At 40.1% G+C, this 24,542-nt stretch overlaps 1 protein-coding gene across 10 annotated transcripts in view; it reads right to left on the reverse strand.

Annotated features, from left to right (window-relative positions):
- The window catches only part of GABRA3 (gamma-aminobutyric acid type A receptor subunit alpha3), a 422,854-nt gene that overhangs the window by 117,591 nt on the left and 280,721 nt on the right, over positions 1–24,542 (reverse strand). For all 10 annotated transcript variants that reach the window (XM_081125273.1, XM_081125281.1, XM_081125278.1 and 7 more), the window contains one exon: positions 20,555–20,637. In XM_081125273.1, coding sequence (XP_080981399.1) covers positions 20,555–20,637 — 83 coding nt within the window. The remainder of the gene's footprint in view (positions 1–20,554; positions 20,638–24,542) is intronic.

The raw sequence follows: 24,542 nt of genomic DNA on the forward strand, positions 1-24,542 counted from the left end.
TAGATCTAGATGGTTTATAGTGTTGTTCACCTCTTCTATTTCTATGCTGATGTCAAGTTAAATTGTTTTATTTAAAGTAGAATACTGAAATTTTCAGTTATTATTGTTGAATTATCTATTTCTCCTTTCAATTCTGTCAGTTTTAATTCATGTATATTAGGGTTTCGTAGTCAGGTGTATATATATATTTATAATTGTTATATCTTACTAATGGATTGACTCTTTTTCATTATAAAATCTTCAAGGAGTCTACAAAGAGGTGAAAAAGCGGATGAGAATAGGGTTCCTGGTTTTATGGAGAATCATGGTATTTTTGTTTTGTTTTTAACACTCCTTAGATTGTTGTGAGTCTTTGGTTAGAGTTTGGAGAAAGCCTATTTTGGCAAATTATGGAGGAGTGGATTTTCAAAAGTCCTTACTCCACCATTCCAAAACTGCTTTCTCATTAGAGGTTTTTTAAGGCTAATTTTAACTGCACACTTGAGAATTTAATCACTCTCTCCAACTTTAAAAAAAAAAAAATTAACTTTATTGGGACGTTAAAGGTGGTGGTGGACTGAATGGAAACTACACTGACATTCTCTCAGGACCAAAATGGAATTACAACTAAAAGATAGCAAAACAATCCTGAATAATTAACTGCAACTGAAGACGAGTTGGAGAGCACCCTCATAACCAAGGAAAAAAAGCGGAGATTGCATAGAGGAAGTGTGGAGGTGCGAGAGGGCTGGCTGCGTTCCCACAGGCAGCAGCTGAAGGTCTAAAGGGATATCTAAACTATGGGGGGGTTCCCACTGAGGACTCTGGAGACTAAACCCCAGGCTGGGCTGCCCAGTCAAAGGCACCAGAACTGAGAAAGGTGCCCACATAACGGATGGCTGTGAAAAGCAGCAAGGTTTCTGTCTGCCAGGGAGAGGTACTGGAAATGCAGGCACCCTCCTAAAGAGCCAACAAACAAAGTTTCATGTGCAGCCACTCACCTTGAGCTCCAGTAGAGGGAGGGCAGAGTGGACTGGAGCTGTGGGAGGAGAGTCTAGGTTTGTGGCCTCTAGAGATTGAGACCAGAAGGCACCCTTCTGGATTCTTCTGCCGATTCATTCCCCCATACTGCAGAGGACATCTTTCTCAGGCAGACAATTTGCTGCCTTTGCCTTGTGGGGGAAGCAATTGCTCTACCCTGCTAGAAAACCTCTTGCACTACCCAGAGGAGTTTCTATACCCTGAGGCTTATTAAAAGACTGATAACAATCAGCCCCCCTACCCTGTGGAGATTCTAAAGCCTGAGGCCCATTAAGAGAATTAGATTAATCAGCCTACAGGCAGAGGCAGACCTCAGAGTGCTTTGATTCTTTGCCTGATCTGCTTCTGGACCCGGGTCTTGGTAAAGCAGAATTTGGTGTGCATCCTGGTCCTGTCCAACTGCACTCAGCCCCAGCAGAGGAGACCTCAAGCAGAGGGTTGTTGATAGTTCCAAAGAAGGTACTAAGGGCCAGTCACAAACCACTTCTGACATTGGCCTGCACCAGAAACCCTCCAAAAAGACTGAGAGTCCTAGAAGGTCTACCTAATATTTAGAAACAAACCAAAACAAGCAGTCAAAATGGGGAGAAAACAAAAAGGCCCAAATGAAAGAGCAAACGAAATCTCCAGAAAAAGGAGCTAAATGAAATGGAGATAAGCAATTTATCAGATATAGAGTTCAGAATACTGGTTGTAAGGATGCTCAACAGGATGAAAAAAGATATTGAGACTATGAAGGAAGTTAAGAATGACATAACAGAAATAAAGAATTCGTTGGAAGGAATAAACAGCAGATTAGTGGAAGCTGAGAATTGGATCAGCAAAGTAGAAGACAGGGTAGAAAAAAATCTCTCAATCAGAGATCCAAAAAGAAAAAACAATTCAAAAACAGAAGGAGGACAGTCTAAGGGAGCTGTGGGACAACATGAAACATAACAATATTCACATTATAGGAGTGCTGGAAGAGGTAGAAAGTAAGCAAGGGTTAGAGAACCTATTTGAAGAAATAATAGCAGAAAACTTCCCTAACCTGGTCAAGGAAAAAGTCACACAAGTTCAGGAGGCACAGAGAATCCCAAGCAAGAAGAATCCTAAGAGGTCCATGCCCAGACACACCATAATTAAAATGCCAAGAATTCGAGACAAAGAGAGAATAGTAAAGGCAGCTAGAAAGATGCAGTCTTTTACCTACAAAGGAGCTCCCATAAGGCTGTCGGCTGACTTCTCATCAGAAACTCTACAGGCCAGAAGAGAATGGCATGAAGCATTCAAGGTAAACCAAAACAAGGATCTGAAACCAAGACTACTTATCCAGCAAGACTATCATTCAAGATAGATGATGATATAAAGAGCTTCCCAGACAAAAGAAGGCTAAAGGAGTTTATCACTACCAAACCAGCATTGCAGGAAATGTTAAAGGAACTGCTGTAATTAGAAGTAGAAATAGAGAGAGAAATATAAGCATAATTAAAATGGCAATAGATAAGTACCTATCAATAATAGCCTTAAATGTAAATGAATTAAATGCTCAAATAAAAAGACATAGGATTGCTGAATAGATAAGGAAACATGGCCCAAATCTATGCTGTCTACAAGAGGCCCACCTCAAAACAAAAGACTCACAGAGGATGAGAGTGAAGGGATTGAAAAAAATTTTCCATGCAAATGGAAATGAAAAAAAAAAAAGCTGGGATAGCAATACTCATATTGGACAAAGTAGACTTCAAAATGAAGTCCATAATGAGAGACAAGAAAGGTGACTACACAATACTAAAGAGATCGATCTAACAAGAGGATATAACCCTGATAAATATATATGCATCCAATATAGGAGCACCTGAATTTATAAAAATCTTCTAGAGGACTTTAAGGGAGATATCAACAGCAATACAGTTATATGAAGATACTTTAATACTCCACTGACTTCACTGGATAGGTCTTCCAGACAAAAAATCAGCAAGAAAAAAGTGACTCTAAATGACATCCTAGATGAGATGGATTTAATTGACATTTACAAAACATTCCACCCAAAGCTGCATAATATACATTCTGCTCAGGTGCACATAAGTAGATGAGTGGATAAAAAAGCTGTGGTACATTTACACCATGGAATACTATGCAGCAATAAAAAAGAAGGTTCACTTATCCTTTGGGACAGCATGGAGGGAACCGGAGAGTATTATACTTAGCAAAATAAGCCAATCAGAGAAAGACAAGTATCACAGGATCTGCCTCATATGAGAAATATAATAAACAAAATAAACTGATGAACAAAATAGATCCAGAAACATAGAAGCATGGAACAGACTGAGGGACCTCAGAGGGAAGGTGAGGGTGGGGGAGAGGGGGCAGAGAGATTAATAAAAAAACTTACAAGCCTATAAGCATAACCCATGTACACAGACATTTTTATGTGGAAGGCCTGGGAGTGGGGTGGATGCAGGGTGGAGGGAAGCAATGGGGGAAAATAGGGGATATCTGTCATACATTCAACAACAAAGATAAATGAAATTTAATAAAAAAATTATTTTTATTAAAAATATTAGAGATGTCCCTTTTTTTCACATTATCCCATTTCACCCTGCACCCACTCCCTGAGTCAAGCCTTCACCAAACTACTGTCTGTGTCCACGGGTTATGCATATATTCATATAAATTATTTGTTTAACCACTCCTACCCACCCACCCCCACCTTCACTCTGAGATTCCTCTGTCTATTCCATTCTTCTATGTCACTAAATCTATTTTGTTCATCAGTTAATTATGTTCTTTAGATTCCACATAAGTGAGATCATGTGATATTTGTCTTTCTCTGCCTGTTGTATTTCACTTAGCATAATTTTCTCCAGGTCCATCCATACTGTCCTAAAGGGTAAGAGTTCCTTCTTCTTTAAAGCTGCATAGTATACCATGGTATAAATGTCCCACAGCTTTTTTATCCACTCATCTACTGATGGGCACTTGGGCTGTTTCCAGATCTTAGCTATTGTAAATTCTGCTGCTATGAACATGGGGGTTCATATATTCTTTCTGATAGGTGTTTCAGGATTCTTAGGATATATTCCTATAAGTGGGAACACTGGGTCAAAAGGCAGTTCCACTTTTAATTTTTTGAGGAACCTCCATACTGTTTTCCATAGGGGTTGCACCAGTCTGCATTCCCACCAGCTGTGTACCAAAGTTTCCTTGTCTCCACATCCTCGCTAGCACGTGTCATTTGTTGATTTGTTGACCATAGCCATTCTTACAGGTGTGAAGTGATACCTCATTATGGTTTGAATTTGCATCTCTGATAATTAGTGATGTTGAGCATTTTTTCATATGTCTCTTGGCCATCTGTACATCCTCTTTGGAGAAGTGTCTATTCAGGTTCTTTGCCCATTTCTAATTGGATTGTTTCACTTCCTCTTATTCAGTTGTATGAGTTCTTTGTACACTTTGGAAATTAGCCTCTTATCAGATGCATCTTTGGCAAATGTGTTCTCCCATACTTTGGGGTTCCTTTGTATTTTGCTGTGCAGAAGCTTTTTAGTTTGATGTAATTCCATTTGTTTATTTTTTCTTTTGTTTCCCTTGCCCTAGGAGATGTATCAGTGAAAATTCCACTATGTGAGATGTCTGTTACTTTACTGCCTATGTTTTCTTACAGGATATTAATGGTTTTGCAATGTACATTTAAATCTTTTCTCCACTTTGAATTAAACTTGTGTATGGAGTAAGTTTGTGATCTAGTTTCATTTTTTGCATGTACCTGTCCAATTTTTTCAGGAGCATTTATTGAAAAGTCTGTCTTTACACCATTGCTTGCTCTTACCTGCTTTGTCAATTATTAATTGATCATATGCTGTGGGTCAATTTCTGGGGTGTCTGTTCTGTTCCATTGATTTATATGTCTGTTGTTGTACCAATACCAGGCTGTTTTGATTACAATGGCTTTGTAGTAGAGATTTATAACTGGTAAAGTGATCCCACCAACCCAATTCTTTCTCAAGATGGCTGTAGCTATTCGGGGTCTTCTTGGTTCCATATAAATTTTTGGAATATTTGTCCTAGCTCTGTGAAATATGCTGTTGGTATTTTAATAGGGATTGCATTGAATGTTTAAATTGCTTTGGGTAGTATGGACATTTTAATGATATCAATTCTTCCAATCCATGAGCATGGTATCTTCTTCCACTTGTTTACATCTTCCTCTATTTCTTTTTTCAGTGTTCTGTAGTTTTCCGAGTACAGGTCTTTTACATCCTTGGTTAGGTTTATTCCTAGGTATCTTATTTTTTTAGTTGTAATGTTAAATAGTATTCTTTTTTAGTTTCTCTTCCTGAGAGTTCATTGTTGGTGTATAAAAATGCTGTCGATTTTTGGATGTTAGTTTTGTAATCAACTACCATGCCAAATTCATTTATCAAATCTAGTATTATTTTGGTGGAGTCCTTAGGTTTTTCTATGTACACTATCATGTCATCTACAGTAATGACAGTTTTACTTCCTCCTTTCCAGTTTAGATGACTTTTATGTTTCCTTCTTTTCTGATGGTCGTGGCAATGACTTCCAGTACTATGTTGAATAAGAGTAGTAAAAGCACACAACCCTGTCTTCTTTTTTTAGGGGAAATGATTTTAGTTTTTGCCCTTTAGGTATTATGTTGGCTGTTGGTTTGTCATATATGGCCTTTATTATGTTCAGGTATGTTCCCTCTATTCCCACATTGCTGAGAGTTTTTACCAAAAATCGCTGCTGGGTTTTGTTGAATGCTTTTTCTGCATCTATATATGTGATCGTATGTTTTGTCTTTCATTTTGTTTATGTGATGGATCACATTTATTGATTTATGGATGTTATACCAGCCTTGCATTCTCAGAATAAATCTCTCTTGGTTATGGTGTATAATCTTTTAAATGTATTTCTGGATCTGGTTTGATAATATTTTGTTGAGGATTTTAGCATATATTCATCAGGGATATTGCTCCATTATTTTCTTTCTTTGTAGTGTCTTTTTCTGGTTTTGAAACTAGAATAATATTGGCCTCATGGAAAGAGCTTCAGAGTCTTCCCTCCTCTTGAATTTTCTGGAATAGTTTGAGGAGAATAGGTGTTAATTCTTCTTTGAACGTCTGGTAAAACTCGCCTGTAAATCCATCTGATCCCAGACTTCTGTTTGTGTGGAGTTTTTTTATTACTGCTTCAATTTCATTAGTTCTTATCGGCCTATACAAGTTTCTGGTTCTTCCCGCTTCAGTTCTGGATGATTGTATGTTTCTAGGAATTTGTCCATTTCACCCACGTTGTCCAGTTTGTTGGCATATAGTTGCTCATAATATTTTCTTACAGTCATTTGTATTTCTGTTAGGTTAGTTGTTATATCTACTCTTTCATTTTTGATTTTGTTATTTTGGGTCCTCTCTGTTTGTTTCTTGGTGAGTCTGTCTAAAGGTGCAGCAATCTTATTTATCTTTTAAAGAACCAGCTCTTGGTTTCATTGATCTTTTGTATTACTTTTTTAGTCTCTATGTCATTTATTTCTGCTCTGATAATCACTATTTTTTTCCTTCTACTTACTTTGGGCTTTTCTGTTGTTCTCGTTCCAAGTACTTAAGTAGTAGGGTTAGATAATTTATTAGAAATTTTTCTCGTTTTCTGAGGTAGGCCTATGAATTTCCCTCTCATGACTGCTTTCATTGTGTCCCATGGAATATGGGTTGTTTTTTATTTTCATTTTTTTCCAGGAAGTTTTTCATTTTTTCCTTGATCTCTTTGGTAACCCATTCATTGTTTAATAACATGATATTTAGCTTCCATTTGTTGGAATATTTTTTAGTGTTTTTATTGTAGTTGATTTCTAGTTTCATGTCATTGTGATTTGAGAAGACGCTTGATATGATTTCTTTTTTTATTTTATTTTTATTTTTTTATTTAAAATATTACAGATGTCCCTTTTTCTACCCAATGACCTGTTCCACCCCGTCCCTTCCCCCTCCCCAGTCCCTCTCCCCATCATTGTCCGTGTCCTTGGGTTGTGCATATATGCACATAAATTCTTTGGTTACTCTCTCCTCCTCCACCCAACCGCCCTCCTCCATCCCTCTGACATTTATCAGTCACATCTATGCTTCCATGTCATTGAATCTATTCTGTTCATCAGTTTATTAAGTTCTTTAGATTCCACGTATAAGCGAGATCATGTGATATTTGTCTTTCGCTGCCTGGCTTCAATCTTCTTGAACTTGTGGAGACTTGTTTTGTGTCCTAATATGCAGTCCATCTCTGAAAATGTACAGTGTGCACTTGAGAAGAATGTATAGTCTGTATCTTTGGGATGGAATGTTCTATAAATGTCATTTAACTCCATCTGATCTAGTGTGTAATTTAGGATCCCTGTGTCCTTGTTGATTTTTTGTCTAGAAGACCTATCCAGTGATGTCAGTGGGTGTTAAAGTCTCCTACTATGATTGCATTGCTCTCTTTCCCTCCCTTAAAGTCCTCCAGAAGTTTTTTATATATTTGGGTGATCCTATATTGGGTGCATATATGTTTATCAGAGTTATATCCTCCTGTTGTATCGATCCCTTTAGTATTATGTAGCGACCTTCATTGTCTCTTGTTATAGTCTTCATTTTGAATTCTATTTTGTCAGATATGAGTATTGCTACCCTTGCTTTTTTTCATTTCCATTTGCATGGAAACTTTTTTCATCCCTTCACATTCATCCTATGTGAGTCTTTTGTTCTGAGGTGGGTCTCTTATAGACAGCATATATATGGGTCATGGCTTCTTATCCATTCAGCTACACTGTGTTTTGTACTTGGAACATTTAAGCCATTTACATGAAAGGTTATTATCTATAGGTACTTATTTATTGCTATTCTTTCTTTATGTCTGTGTTCCTCTCATTTCGTCTTATTCTTTTTTTTTTTAATATCTTTATTGATTTCAGAGAGAGGAAAGGAGAGGGAGAGAGAGATAGAAACATCCATGATGAGAGAGTCATTGATTGAGCCCGCAACCCGGGCATGCGCCTTGACCGGGAATCGAACCCCGATCGCCTGGATCCTAGGTCGATGCTCAACCGCTGAGCCACACCCGGCCGGGCTTGTCTTATTCTTACACCAGGTCCTTTAGCATTTCTTGTAATGCTGGTTTGGTATTAACGAACTCCTTTAGCCTTTTTTTGTCTGCGAAGCTCTTTATTTCACCTTCAATTTTAATCATAGCCTTGCTGGATAAAGTAGTCTTGGATTCAGTCCCTTATTTTTCATTACATTGACTACTTCATACCACTCCCTTCTGGCCTGAAGTGTTTCTATTGAGAAATCAGCTGTCAGTCTAATGGGTACTTCCTTGTAGGTAACTTCCTGTCTCTCTCTGCTTACTTTTAAGATTGTTTCTTTATCTTTAATGTTTGCCATTTTAATTATAATGTTTCTAGATGTGGGTCTTTTGGGGTTCATTTTGATTGGGGTTCTATGTTTCTTGAACTTGTGTGACTTTTTTTCTTCACCAGATTAAGAAAGCTTTCTGTCATTATTTCTTCACATACATTCTCTAATCTTTGTTTGGCTTCCTCTCCTTCTGTTACCCCTATGATGCAGATATTGTTATGTTTCATGTTGTGCCTTAAACTGTCTTCCTGCTTTTTATTTTTTAAGTTGCTGCTCTGATTTGTTGTTTTTTTTTCTACCCTGTCTTCTAATTCACTGATTCGGTCCTCAGCTTATTCTAATCTACTGTTGATTCCTTCCAGTGTATTCTTTATTTCACCTATGTCATTCTTCTTTTCCAATAGATTCTTATTAAGTTGCTTGAGCATCCTTATAACCATTATTTTGAACTCTATATCTGATAAATTGCTTGTCTCCATTTCATCTAGTTCTTTTTCTCATGATTTCTCCTTTCATTTGGGTGTTGTTTTTTTGTCTCCCCATTTTATCATGCCAGTTGTCCATGGTACCAGGTCAAGGTTGCAGGGCATGAACGGGGTCTTGTTTCCAGTAGTCCCAGGGCCCCAAGTCTGTCAGCCAGCCCTATGTGTTTGAGAGGTGTTTGGTCATCATGGTAAGTTCAAGTGCAGTATGTGAGGGCTATAGCCTAGGTAGACAGGCAGGCTGGACACTCTGCCTCCAGGAGCCAGGAAGGCAGGCAGGCAGGCAGGCAGGCCTGGTGGGTCTTGTCGAGGAGTCATGGCAGGAAGGCCAGGGTTCACCCCATTAAGGGAGTAGTCTAGGCAGGCAGACAGATCTTGTGATCCTCCCTGGCCGGAAGGCAGTCAAGAAGTCAGGTCAGCTGTGCACCCTCATTAAGGTGGCAGGCAGATGGTTGTGTGTACTTGCTTAGGAGGTATGCAGGCCAGCAGGCAGGCTGGCTGGCTGTAGGCACCCCATCAGGGAGGCACTGCTAGCATGGAAGCAGGCAGGCCAGCTATGTGCTCATTATCACTGAGGCAGTGTGTCCACCAGTGGCTTCAGGGCCACTGGGTGGGGCTGGTCCCTACAGCCTCCTCCTCCAAGGAGGACCCTGAGCATCCTCCAAAATGGCAGCTCTCCACTCCCAATCTGAGAGAAGTACTTAGCTGAGCAGCATTGCAGTGGCGGCAACTCCTCTGCCACAAGCTCCCACACCTCCAGGGATCTCCTGCACTGACTGATGCCCTCCACACTCACACCCACACACACTCTACCTCACACACACTCATCCACTCATGCTCTCAGCATCTGTCAGGTTCTGTCAGCCCCTATCCTGGATCCCCTTCACTCTCTGCTTCTTGATGCACTTTGTCTTCCAGGGCAATACATTCTCTTAAGTTTCTTCATAATTCACCTGTCTTGTCCTTCAGTATACTGAGTTATTCTCTTCTCCGTAGCCTCTAAATGTTATAGTGACTCAGGAAACATTCCTTGATACTCTTACCTATATACAGTATTCCCTAGTTATCTCCAGCCTATGGCTTTAAATACCGTGTATATGGTTGACACCTAAATTAAGTTTCTAGTCCATGTATTTTTTCTGAACACCCCACTTACATCCCATATCATCAGCACCCTGAAGCACTACTTGTTTCCCTTATCGAGAACAACCTCCACCAAGGGGAACCACTATCCTGACTATTGTTTCTATGTAGAAATTCTGTCTTGGAATTTACCAGAAAATTTAGATATTTTCCTGAATATCAAATACTGAGAATAGTTGAGAAATCAGCAAAATGGAAAATATATTATAGTTTTACTTTAAGAATTAAAGCTTCATAATAGAAATAGAGACATTACTGATTTGAAGGAATCTAGTAATATCAAGTCAAAAGCAAAAGCAGGAAATGATAGCACATTGAGTCAAATATTTTTAAATTTCCAGGTATCAGTACAGAAGCACATACTGATCAGATCAGTTGATTTTGCTTATTATAAGTGTGTGTTTGTGGGCCTGTATATTGCTAATGGTGAGCCATTCTTAAAAGTGCATATTAATAAGTCTATATTCAGAGTGTACCATACACAAACCCTGTGAGTGCTCTTTCAAGAAATAACAAGTTTGAGAAGCAAAATAAACCCTCATACTGCCAAGTTTGACTTTTGATTTGGTGTAGTGCTATTTACCTTGTTAATAAATCCAAATATTGTTATTCAAATACTATCCAATAAGATTTGCTTATGTTTTTCAGTGTTTGAACATCTTCTATACACTACTGGTGTTTGCTGTTCTTCTAAATTTACTCTCTCATTTATTTAAAATAAGTGAGGGAATTAAACAATACATATATAACACATAGACACAGATAATAGTACGGTGATAGCCAGAGGGAAAGAGGATGGGGGAGGCAGAAGAGAGCAAAAGGGCAATAAATGGGGACAGAAAGAGACTTTACTTTGGACAATGGGTATACGGTGCAATATATAGATGATGCTTTGTTGAGTTGTACACTTGAAACCTGTATAGATTTGTTAAGTAGTGTCACCCCAATAAACTCAATTAAAAAGTTGGATATCCACCTGGCCAACATAGCTCAGATGTTGAGTGTTGACCTATGATCCAGGAGATCGAGGTTCAGTTTCTGGTCAGGGCACATGCCAAGGCTGTGGGCTCGATTCCCAGTCGGGGGCTTGCAGGAGGCAGCCAATCAATGACTCTTTCATCATTGATACTTCTATCTCTCTCTCTCTCCCTCTCCCTTTCTCTCTCTGAAATCAATAAAGACATATTAAAAATAAAAAGTTGGATATCCATAATAATGAGGAAAGAACATAAAGAAGGTTGGGGTGTTTTACAAAGAACATTTAACATAAAATTCCTGGGAGTTTCAACTGTTATTCTTGAATCTCATAGTTTAATATATCAAGAATTTGGAAATACTGTCAATAGCAATGATAGACAAAATATTAGACTTTTAATACTACAGATTAATTTTGCCTGTTTTTGTATATGATATAAATAGAATCATGAACTATATAAACTATGTGCCTGGCTTTTGCTCATCATTAAATCTGTAATCTCATTCATATTGATGAATGTTATATACTTTTCATTGTTATATAGCATTTCATTGTGTAAATATGCAACAGATTTTTAATTCATTCTAATGGACTATAAGGTTGTGGGGAGCCGGCTGGCTGCCCCTCCTGAATAGTCTCCCTGGCAGGGTGCTGCCCTGGAGTCTCTCCAGGGGCTCGCCGACCCTAGCGTCGCCTTAGAGAGAAATCTCTGGCACGTTGACCCGCAGGGTGGGTCGGCAGAGCTAGCACCTCTGCCTGGTAGGGTGCTGCCCTGGAGTCTCTCCAGGGGCTCGCCGACCCTAGCGTCGCCTTAGAGAGAAATCTCTGGCACGTTGACCCGCAGGGTGGGTCGGCAGAGCTAGCACCTCTGCCTCCTGTAGCTTAGTTAAGATTACATAGTGTCCTTTGCTTTAGGGAGTAGAAACCCTGCACAAAGACCTTGACTTGGAGACAGAGTGTCTAGACAAACAAGAATGTTTGTGCAGAGCAGGAACTGGGTAAAAGGTCACTGTTTTGGGTATTGTGGTCTGGGTGCACTATAAAAAGCTTGTAATCAATAAACTCGGGGCGCAGCCCGGCTCAGCTCAGCTCAGCTCTGCCTTGGCTGTAGCCCTCCCGATCCCATCCTTTTCTATGAGTCTTTCTTTTCTAATCCTCACCCCCTCAATCAGGTCCTCGTTCGCCTGCCGGCTGGCTCCGGCAAGTGGCGCCCGAACAGGGACCTGAAAACCTGGGACGAAGGTAGAGGACACCGCTCGGGGAGCGCGCATTGCTACTGGGTAAGTGAAACCACGGTAGCGGAGAGGGCGGTTAGTACATCGGGAGTAAGGAAATTATGGGACAGGAGAATAGTAGAATGCTGTTCGCACAAGTCTTAAAAACAATGCTCCGTTCTAGGGGCGCCAAGGTTAGTACCTCACAACTGCGTACATTTTTGCAGTTTGTGGAGGAAGTGTGCCCCTGGTTCCCTGAGGAGGGCACGGTGAATTTAGAAACTTGGAATAAGGTAGGAGAACGCTTGCAGGGATATTTTCAGGCCCATGGACCCCAAAAGATGCCAGTAGAAACTTTTTCTCTTTGGAATTTGGTTAGGGACAGCCTTGACCCACGCCATGAAGGCACCCGCATGAATCCTCCCCTAGAGGTCCGTGCTGACTCTGTGAAAGATCCACGCTCTGAGGATGTGGCCACTGCTCCCCCGCTTGAGCCGGGGCCCCTTGTGGGCAATAGTCGGCCTGATAGACTTACACCAAAGGAAGAGGGAGATCTTGAAGAAGCTGCTGCAGAGTATGAGAGAGAGAGATATGGGGAGTTTGCACTCCTTTCAGAGGAATGCACAAAAAGGTCTGGCCCTACCCCCTCCGCAATTACCGCGGAGGAGATGCAGGAAATGTTACAGCAGATGAGAGATCTCTTGCAGGGTCCAGACTCTGGCGGGACGAGAGGAGGTACAGATGACCCCCCTAGTTACCCTGGGACGGGTTTTGGTGCTGCTGCAGCGAGGACTGCCTTGCCGCACACTGGACAGGCAGGGGTTAAAATACTAAACCCCGAGAGCGTGCCCTGCTTGCCCTAGCACAGAAAGGGCCGGGTCAAATCAACGACCCCGGGTGGGGCCTTTGATATTCCTGTTACCCACGCTGATAAGATAACTTGGAAATCAGATCAGCCTGTGTGGGTAGATCAATGGCCCCTGTCTGAGGAAAAAATAGCTGCCGCTAAGGACCTGGTGCAGGACCAACTCCGGCAGGGCCACATAGAGCCTTCTAACTCCCCCTGGAATCCCCCCATATTTGTTATTAAAAAAAAATCTGGAAAGTGGAGATTGCTCCAGGATTTAAGAAAAGTTAATGAGACTATGGAACTTATAGGCGCTCTTCAGCCAGGACTGCCCACTCCTGCGGCCATCCCCCGAGGCACTTTCAAAATAATTATTGACCTGAAAGACTGTTTTTATACTATTCCCCTTCATCCACAGAATTGCAAGAGATTTGCTTTTAATGTCCCATCAGCAAATTTCAAAGAACCCATGCAACGATACCAGTGGAGAGTGCTGCCGCAGGGGATGGCAAATAGCCCCACCTTGTGTCAAAAATTTGTAGCCGCACCTCTGTCCCGAGTCCGGCGGATCTATCCCACTATCTATTTGTGTCACTATATGGATGATATATTAATTGCAGCTAGTCAAGAAGGAATTTTACTTAGGGCTTTTGCAGACCTTGAACAGGACTTGAGTAAGCAGGGGTTGATTATTGCCCCAGAGAAGGTGCAGCGTCATCCTCCATTTGCTTACTTGGGATTTCATCTTCAGCCTGACCTATTTTCTTGTCAGAAGGTGTCCATCAGCGTGGACGACCTTCATACTCTAAATGACTTTCAAAAGCTGCTTGGAGACATTAATTGGATCAGACCTTATTTAGGCTTAACTACTGGAGAGTTAAAACCCCTGTTTGACATTCTCAAGGGTGACTCAAGCCCGTCTTCGCCAAGACAACTTACACAGGCGGGACGGGCGGCCCTACAAAGGGTCGAGACAGCCATAAAATCACAGCAGGCGACTTTTTGTGATTATAGCAAGCCTTGGTATGCCTGCATCCTGGCCACCGCCCATTCCCCCACGGCTGTCCTATGGCAGGACCGCCCACTCCGCTGGGTGCATCTCCCATCTTCACCTGCTCGAGTGTTAACCCCTTATTACGAGCATGTGGCAATTCTTATCCAACAGGCTCGAGAAGAATCTTGCCGATATTTCGGACGAGAGCCTGCGGCCATCTTAGTGCCTTATTCTCAGGCCCAGATAAACTGGTTATTCCAGAAATGCACACCTTGGGGCATTGCTCTAGCTGAATTCCCAGGACAGATAGACAATCATTATCCTCCAGATAAACTTTTACAGTTTTTTCTCAGGCATTCTGTTATCTTTCCTAAGATAGTGACGGACCAGCCTTTGCCTGATGCTGACACGGTATTTACTGATGGCTCTTCATCGGGCACCGCCGCCTATGTGCATGAGCAACAAATTGTCAGATGGGCCACCCCCTATTCTTCAGTCCAAGAGGTTGAATTAGCTGCTGTATGTCGAGTGCTTATTGACTTTGCACACAAGCCTATAAACATCATATCTGACAGTCACTATGTAGTCCGAGGGCTCTCATGTATTGAAACTGTGCCCTTTATTGGCACCACTAACTCCACTGTGCAGCAATTATTTCTGGCCATACAAACAGCCATTTTAAATCGCAGTCACTCTTGTTATTTTGGGCACATCCGCGCCCACACTAATTTACCTGGGCCTTTAGCTGATGGCAATAGACGGGCAGACGAAGCCACCCGACTTTACCTCGTCGGAGTGCCCGCCGCCCAGGCATCCCATGCCCTGCACCACCAAAATGCGCATACTCTCCGACTCCAGTTCAAAATCTCCAGAGAGGCAGCTCGTCAAATAGTAAAAGACTGCCCCACATGTCCTGCTCTTACCACTATTCCTCATTATGGAGTCAACCCCCGAGGGCTGCTGCCCAACCATCTGTGGCAAATGGATGTCACCCATATCCCTAGCTTTGGTAGGCAAAAATTTGTTCATGTTACAGTGGACACGTATTCAGGCTTTATAATAGCCTCGGCCTTGCCGGGTGAGTCCAGTACTCAAGTTATTGCTCACTGCTTACGCTGCATGGCCATTATAGGACAACCTAAAATAATAAAAACTGATAATGGCCCTGGTTACACTAGCCAGCGTTTTCAGAATTTTTGCGCCCAACTAGGAATTCAGAGCAAGACTGGAATCCCTTACAACCCACAGGGCCAAGGCATAGTCGAGCGTGCGCACAGCACCCTCAAAAATCAATTAATTAGAATAAAAAAGGGGGAGCTGTACCCCCCAACCCCACAGAATCAGTTAAATCATGCTCTTTTTATTCTTAATTTTTTAATTTTGGATGCTGAAGGTCACTCTGCAGCCCAGCGGCTTTGGCAGCCGAGTTCATCTAAGCACCAAGCCTTGGTGAGATGGAAGGATCCGCTTAATGGGGCTTGGCATGGGCCAGATCCGGTATTAATCTGGGGCCGAGGGCATGTGTGTGTTTTTCCACAGGATGCTGAAGCGCCGCGGTGGCTCCCGGAGAGGCTGGTACGGCATGCGTTCCAGAACGCCCCTGCGCGGCCGAGCTCCATCTCGACGGAATCCAGCGCCCCAGAACTCAGTGACGGAGACCCTCGCACGACTGACCGACCAGGCGAGGAGGATGGTGCAGAACCAGAGAATGGAGGTCACTCCTGAACGGTTGTTTCTGGCTATGATAGCCCTGGTCGCGGCCGCCCCTGGAGCCTCTGCGGCGGTTCACTGGGCCTACCTGCCCAGTCCTCCATTGCTGCAACCTGTAACCTGGCAGCATGAGGAGGTGGTAATTTACACCAATGACACCTGGGCAGTGGGAGGACACTCTAGTATTCATATTCAGCCAGTGAAGGCTTCGAACTTTACTTATCATGGACACGCCAAGAATCAGCCCATCTGCTTTTCAAAAAATGATGGGGTAGCGGGCTGCTTTAAAATTGGCATTACTAAGTCTGAGTCCTTACTGCCGGTACTCAGCGGAGTCTTTTCTCTTGATGGCCGTCAACAGCCTTGGACTTTGTCGGCTTCAGATTGGACACATTGGTATGTGGACTTATGGTATCCCAGTAAGATCGCTGTGGGAAGCGCCACGAATCCCCCAGAGGGGGTGCCTATCTGTGAACCTGATCTCACCAATCGTACAAAGCAACCACATTGGATGAACTGTAGAGGGAAGCGCCTAAGATAGACACCTCACTTGCAGAAATGGCGCAATCTTGGGTTAATGGAATGAGGGGACATTTCCTCTCAGCAACAGATTGGAAACATGGAATTCTCGGAGTGGCCGGATTAGCTACTCTCGTTGTCCTTGGTTTTTTAATAACACCCTGCATACTGAAAACACTCATGAGAGATATTAAAGTCCTAAAAATAGGACTACATACTCTCCACCTGCATACCCGCCCAAAAGCTTTAGAGCCTAAGTCTTTAGTTTAGAAAAGAAAGGGGGAGATGTGGGGAGCCGGCTGGCTGCCCCTCCTGAATAGTCTCCCTGGCAGGGTGCTGCCCTGGAGTCTCTCCAGGGGCTCGCCGACCCTAGCGTCGCCTTAGAGAGAAATCTCTGGCACGTTGACCCGCAGGGTGGGTCGGCAGAGCTAGCACCTCTGCCTGGTAGGGTGCTGCCCTGGAGTCTCTCCAGGGGCTCGCCGACCCTAGCGTCGCCTTAGAGAGAAATCTCTGGCACGTTGACCCGCAGGGTGGGTCGGCAGAGCTAGCACCTCTGCCTCCTGTAGCTTAGTTAAGATTACATAGTGTCCTTTGCTTTAGGGAGTAGAAACCCTGCACAAAGACCTTGACTTGGAGACAGAGTGTCTAGACAAACAAGAATGTTTGTGCAGAGCAGGAACTGGGTAAAAGGTCACTGTTTTGGGTATTGTGGTCTGGGTGCACTATAAAAAGCTTGTAATCAATAAACTCGGGGCGCAGCCCGGCTCAGCTCAGCTCAGCTCTGCCTTGGCTGTAGCCCTCCCGATCCCATCCTTTTCTATGAGTCTTTCTTTTCTAATCCTCACCCCCTCAATCAGGTCCTCGTTCGCCTGCCGGCTGGCTCCGGCATAAGGTAGTTTCCAGTGTGAGTCTACCAAAATTAGCTACTCTAGAAATATGCACTTATATGCTTTTTGGCAGGCATAAAATCTGATTTATGCTTGAAAATATACTCAGGACTAGAGATGCTATGTTATATGATATGTGTATATTCAGCACTAGGAAATAACACCAATTTTCCAAAACTTTTGTACAAATTTACATTCCTATCAGCAGTACATGATAGTATAGTTGTGTTCCACACCCTTACAGACATTAGATATTTTCTATCTTTTTTTTTTTTTTTTTCCACTTTAGTCGTTCTTTTGGGTGTGGGTTGGTACCCTCTGGATTTTAATATATATTTCCTTGATGAATACTATGATTGATCACTTAATATGTGTGTATGATTGGGAAACCTTGTTTTATAAAGTGCCTATTCAACATTTTGGCTTTTTTTCTATTGAGGTTCTTTAGTACTACTTAAAGATTTATACAGGATCTTAATATTTATGTATTTGAGTCATTTGTCATTTATATGCAATGCAAATATTTCTTCCCACCCTGCGGTTTGCCTTTGTACTGTTACCTTTTGATAGAGAATTTCTTCATTTTAATACATTCTAAGTCATTCTTTTTTACCTTTGCGGCTAGCACTATTCTATCTTCTGTCTCAGTAATTTTTACCTCTTCCAAGATCATGAAGATATTCTCTTATATTTTCTTCTAAAAGCTTTATTTATATTTATATTTATTTTTATATCTACAATCCATCTAGAATTTATTTTTGTGTATGATGAGAGTTAAAAGTCAAAATTGATCAATCAATCCCAACATCTTTGTACCTACAGTCCCCCATCCCTCTCTCTCTCTCTCTGTGTTTTTGTACTTTCTGGTATGTCCCATTAGTCTATTTATCTATCTTTGCAACAATAATAGCTATAGCTTTAAAATATACCTATCACTTTAAGAATTTAGAATAGGTCTTGATATCTGATATTGAATTTGATTTCATTATAAGTTCTTTAGTGTAATTATTTTTCTTCAAGATTCTTTTAGCTATTGTTGGCACTATTCTATTTCTATATAAACTTTAGAATTGGTATTGTTTTTTTTGTATTTATCCAGCTTGGTGTTTACCAACTTCTTGAATCTTTGAATTGATGTTTCACCAGTTTTTAAAATGGTTGGCCTTAGCTATTTAATTGCTGCCTTTGCTCCCTTCTCTTCCTTTTTCTTCTGCAGACTTGCATATTACACTTTATTTTACTGCATCTCACATTTTTCTTACTGTTTTCTGTATATTTGTCTGACTCTACTTCATTTTTGCTATTTTCTTTGCCCATTTTTAAGTTCCCTAATCTTGTCTTCTTCTTAAATTGATTGAATTCTTTGGATATTGTACTTTTCCATAAGTAATTTCCAATTTATTCTTCTTTATAAATTCTAATTTTCTGTTGAAATTCCTTATCTTTATTTATTTTATTAATCCTTTCTTTTTAATTGAACATATTAATCATAGTTTTTAAAAATCCTTATCTATATCTGGATCATCTGTTGGTCCATTTCCATATTTGGGCTTTTTGTTCTTAAGTATTGGTTTTAGGTCATATGGTTCTTCCTATTGGTATGTCTAATGATTTTTTTAATTGAATTCCAAATATTGTGTAATAAAAGTGGAAAGTTTTCAGATTATGCTGATTTCTACTAGAGATTTCATTCTTTCTTTTCCTACACAGATAGTGTGGGAGAATTATACCTAAATCTCATAAGAGACTGAACTGAGTTATAGTTTTGGCTAAACCTGGTCCATCTTTGCTGTTACCTTATAGCTAGAACATAGCTTCTCTAGAGTTTAAACTGATAGCCTGATGTGTCTTCCTTTTTATAGCATTGGGAGACTGCAGGAAAACCAGCTCTATTTAAGGTTTCCATCTTAGGTTTTAGTTTTGTGGTTTTTGCAAATTCAAAATTCACCAATAGTATTGAGAGGTTTCAGTCAAGAGTTTGAGGCCTTCTAGATTTCTACTTTTATCACTTTAGCTCTGTGTGACCATCAAAATGGACAAGGGAAACAAAAGGAAAAATAAACAAATGGGACTATATCAAACCAAAAAGTTTTTGCATTGCAAAGGAAACCATCAACAAAATGAAAAGACAACCCACTGAATGGAAAAATATATTTGCTGACACACTTGATAAGGACTTAATATCCAAAATTTATAATGCAAATATAAAACTCAACACCAAAAAAACCCACCACAACAGAACAAACAATCAAGTTTAAAAATGGGCCTTGCCCCTGGCTGTTCTCTCCACCTGGGTCATGATTGCCTCAGATATCTGTGTTAGCACTTGTACTTCCTTAAAATTTCTATTCAAATATCACTTTTTCAAAGAGGCATATGCTGATCACCTTATTTTAAAATTTCAATAGTAACACCTATTCTCTACCTAGACATGATGTATCCCCCTTATTCTGTAGTAATTTTGGGTCTTCCCATGGTGCTTCTCATTTTATAACATACTTTATACTTTACTTTTTTTATCCATTGTTTATTTTATCTTTCACCATTGCTCTCTTCTCTATAATATGAGCTCCAAAAGGGCAGGATTTTTGCTTTATTCATGGATGCATTCCATGTTCCTAGAACAGAGCCTGGCACACAATCTGTAAATATTTGACAATGATTGAAAAAATGTGACACTATTTATTTAGGTCTTTTCAAATGTGCTGTCTACTTCAAAATACAGAGATAAATCTAATTTAGACATTATCAACACAGACCTTGATATATTGCTCTGATGACTCATATACAACGTACTCGGAAATTCTTAGAGTCAGAAACTCATTCAAATTCTGTTCAATTTTTATTTTTCTAATTCATTTTAAAATGGGCTGTGTATCTACTCATTTCTTTGTCAGACTTACAGCTACCAGCAAAAGCAATACTCGAAAAGTGAGAAAACCTCCAGAGTCTCCCTGTTTACCATTTACTGTAGAGAATTAGATAGAAGTATATTTGGATGCAGGTAGAATATGCATTTCAAAAATATAATAACATTCTGTTTGAGGGATCTTGTGCTTAGGAAGTTGCTACTATACTCTATGTCAGCTCTGTCTTCTGAACAGTTTAAAAAACAGATGTTAATGTTTCAATCTAATGAGAAAGAAATTAGTCTGAAATGGTGAAATAAGGTTTGCTTTGTAGAAAGAAAATTATATGAAAGATTGTCTCCTTCTCCTGATCAGTGAGTATTACTCAACCCCACTTCCCCTTCCCCATTTCCATACCAGCCTAGATTAAAGGCCTCAGATTTAGAAATTACTGGGGGGGGGGGGGGCAGAAGAGTAAATATTAAATTTATTTTGAAAAAAGCTCAGGCAATCAAAAAGTGTGAAAATACATACAGCTTCCAAACTTCAGTGGGCAGGCATGCACATCCATGGGAAAATCTTCCAAATGCATGGGACACTCAGCATGAATTGTTAACCTAAAAGTAAGGAGAACAGAAAATGAAGTCAAGCTAAAATGAATGGTATTAAACATAAAGCTGAGTTCCCATTTATTAGCAATAGAGTGCTCCTAAGAATAACAAGATTTTGTTTGTTTAGGTTCACTGAGGTTCACGTCTTTATGAACACAAAGGATGGAGCAAATGAACTAGCTAGCCTCTCAAAGCAGCATTCAATATTTAGATTTTTTTATCAGATCTTAATTCCACCTTACCACCATTAGAAAAACAAATATAACTTATCTGTCTTAGCCAAGCTCTCTTAGCTACTACCCCCATCCAAAGAAACCTTAAAACAGCAGGTCCTGACTCATTTACTGCTGATAGCAGTTTAATAATTTCTAAAATAATTCTCTTCAGTAGTATACAATGTAAGTTAACCAATTTAAAAATTGCACTGGAGAGGAGAGATGTGTAGAAAGATTATCTTGATAATGAACAGACACAAAAGATGGCTCTGCTACTCACAGCTACAATAGCTTTGCTAAAGGAGATGACTCTTGGAAAACAGATACACACACATACACACAGAGAGAGAGAGAGAGAGAGGGCGAAAGAGGGGGGGAGAGAGAGAGAGAGAGCAACTGGCCAGAAAAATACAAAAGTAGTGGAAAACAACAAAAACCTCAGAGGTCAAGTCTGAAGAGCTCATGCTTTCTTAACAGAGACAACATATGAGAGAGACTGTGCATAGATTCCTCAATGGAAATCAGGATGTGGTATGATTTGCCATGTCCCATACTCATTCTCCTGCATTAGTATGTCCAAATAATCTATTCCAAAATTTCCTCTCTGATTTCTTTAAAAAATCTTGAACCTCAAATTTCCTTGGCCTCCTATGTGGAAATGAGATCCACATAGCAAAAATTCAGTTCTTTGTGGCCCAGTTTTGATGAGCTTTTTAGAGGTAACTTGCATTGATCCTATTTATATTGGATTCAATCCCTGCCATGTTCTTAGGGTTGTAAATTGCCAATCTGGTAAGCATCTCCAATCCTAGCTAATTGTTAGACCAGATGAATATGTGACACCTCACAAATAATCAGAGCAGCAACACTAGATATTGCTCAAAGCAGGCTGACTAAATCAAACATGCTCAGGTGTGTATTAGCAAGACCCCGAACTAAGCTGGTAGGCAAAAATCAAGTGTGTGCCCTTCAGTAAATACTTACCCATCTTTTATTTTCAGTTTCCCTATTTAAGCAATAAAGTTTGGAGCTAGATAGCCAGTGTCCTTGAAGCTCTAACTAATCCCTTAGATATTTACAAAATTTCCCATGTATCTTGGAGAAAATCTCCATTCTCAAGTTAGCCTACAATATCTCATCAATTCACTCTATTCTTAAGGCATAAAGGGGGTTTTATGACTCAAAGAGTTTGACACAAGAGAAATATATTTCACTGAGAAACCTGCTTCTTGTGTTGGATACTAAAAACATACCATGAGTTTAATAAGGAAAATTGTGTTTCTTCTCTCCACTTATATTAGTATTTTTAAGATACTGCCTCTTATGAGTAATTCCAAGGGGAAATTACTTTACATCTACCCAGCAGTACTGGGGACATGGAAAATAAGACCCTGACAAATAGATTACCAAAGCAAAATGCAAAAGGCACTGATTTCTGATTAGGAGCAGAACTGATTTACAATAACTTTTCTATCTTCCTTTCCATTTAGTTCCTTTTAAAAAATTATCTTTATTGTTGAAAGTATTGTAGATGTCCTTCTTTTTCCTCATTGATCTCCTCCACCCTTCATCTGCCTTTCCCCCAGACCTTCACCACCCTATTGTCTGTGTCCATGGGTTATGCATATATGCATACCATTTACTTCTTGCCCCTCCCTCTTAAGCAGAGCAAAGAAGAGAAAGCAGAGGTTGATGAGGGCATGGTACTCCACAAGCCAAATTATTCTGTGATCTTTTCATTCATTCTTAAACATGTCCTAAAGCTCTCTAACCTCCTGTGTCATATTGTCTTCCTTTCTTGCCTTCCCTCTACCTTGCCACAAATTTCAGGACTGCTTCAAGCTTTTTATGTAGCAGAAAGCACCCTGACTGTACTTGAGCTAGTTTATTCGTCACCACAATCCATGCCATAAACATCTCCATCCCCTCCAAAAGTTTCCCCCCACGCCCTTTTAAAATAAACATCATCATTATTATTTTGTATGACAAGCACACTTAACATAAGATATGCCCACTTTGGAAAATTTTAAGTATACAATATAGTATTGTTAATTGGAAAACTATCTGAATAAGCATCACTTCAAAAAGGACATACAAATGGCCACAAGTATATGAAAAGGTGTTCAACATTATTAATCATCAGGGAAATGCAGATAGAAACCACACTGAGACATTGCACCACACATTTTAGAATGTCTACCATAAAAATAATCAACAAACAACAAGCACTGGTAAGGCTGTGGAGAAAAGGGAACCTTTGTTCACTGTAGGTGGGATTGAAAATTGGGGCAGCCACTATGGAAAACAGTATGGTAGTTTCTCAATAAATTTAAAAAAGAACTGCCATAGAATCCAGTAATCCCACTTCTGGACCTATATCTCCAAAGGAATTGAAATCAAGATTTCAAAGAAATACCTGCACCCCCATGATTATTGCATCATTATTCACAATAGCCAAGACATAGAAGCAAATAAGTGTCTTTCAACAGATAAATGGATAAGAAACTATATATACATATAATGAAATATTATTCAGCCTTAATAGAGAAGGAAATGCTGACATTAGCAACAACATGAATGAAAGTAGAGGACATTATGCTAAGTCAAATAAGTCAGGCAGAGAAAAACAAATATTGTATGATCTCATTTATAAGTGTAATATAATATAACCAAACTCATAGAAGCAGAAAATAGAATGGTGGTTTCCAGCATCTGGGAGGTTGGGGGAGATGGGAAGGTATTAGTGAAAGAGTACTAAGTTATGCAAGATAAATTAAGTCCTAGAGATCTACTCTACAGCAAAAAGTCCTTTTTAAAAAGCAGGTAAAGCCCGGCCGGGCGTGGCTCAGCGGTTGAGCATCGACCTAGGATCAGGCAATTGGGGTTCGATTCCCGGTCAGGGCACATGCCCGGTTGCGGGCTTGATCAATGACTCTCTCATCATTGATGTTTCTATTTCTCTCCCTCTCCTTTCCTCTCTCTGAAATCAATAAAGATATATTTAAAAAAAAAAAAAAGCAGGTAAAATATTTTCATTTTATTGTTTTATTTTTCAATTACAGTTTACATTCAATATTATTTTGTATTAGTTTCAGGTGTACAACATAGTGGTAAGACAATAATATACTTTACAAAGTGTTCTCCCTGATATTTTCAGTACCCACCTGGCAACATACATAGTTATTATAATATTACTGATGAAATTTCCTATGCTGTACTCTACATCCTCATGACTATTTTGTAATTACCAATTTGTACTTCTTAATTCTTTCACCTTTTTTCACCCAGCCCCCAAACCCCTTCCCATCTGGCAACTGGCAGTTTGTTCTGTGTGTCTATGAATGTTTCAATTTTGTTTGTTTATTTTATTCTTTAGATTCCACATATAAGTGAAATCATACAGTATTTGAATTTCGCTGACTGACTTATTTCATTTAGCATAATATCCTCTAGGTTCACCCATGATGTAGCAAATGGTAAGGTTTTATTCATTTTTATGGCCAAGTAATATTCCATTATATATATTCCTCCACTTTTTTATCCACTTGTCCATTTATGAGCACTTGGGTTGCTTCCATATCTTCGCTATTGTAAATAACACTGCAATGAACATAGGGGTGCATATATTCTTTTGAATTAGTGTTTTGGATTTACTCAGATACATACCCCGAAGTGAAATTGCTGGGTAATAAGGCA

The sequence above is a fragment of the Miniopterus schreibersii genome (assembly GCF_964146895.1).
Source record: "Miniopterus schreibersii genome assembly, chromosome: X".
Taxonomy (NCBI): Eukaryota; Metazoa; Chordata; class Mammalia; order Chiroptera; family Miniopteridae; genus Miniopterus; species Miniopterus schreibersii.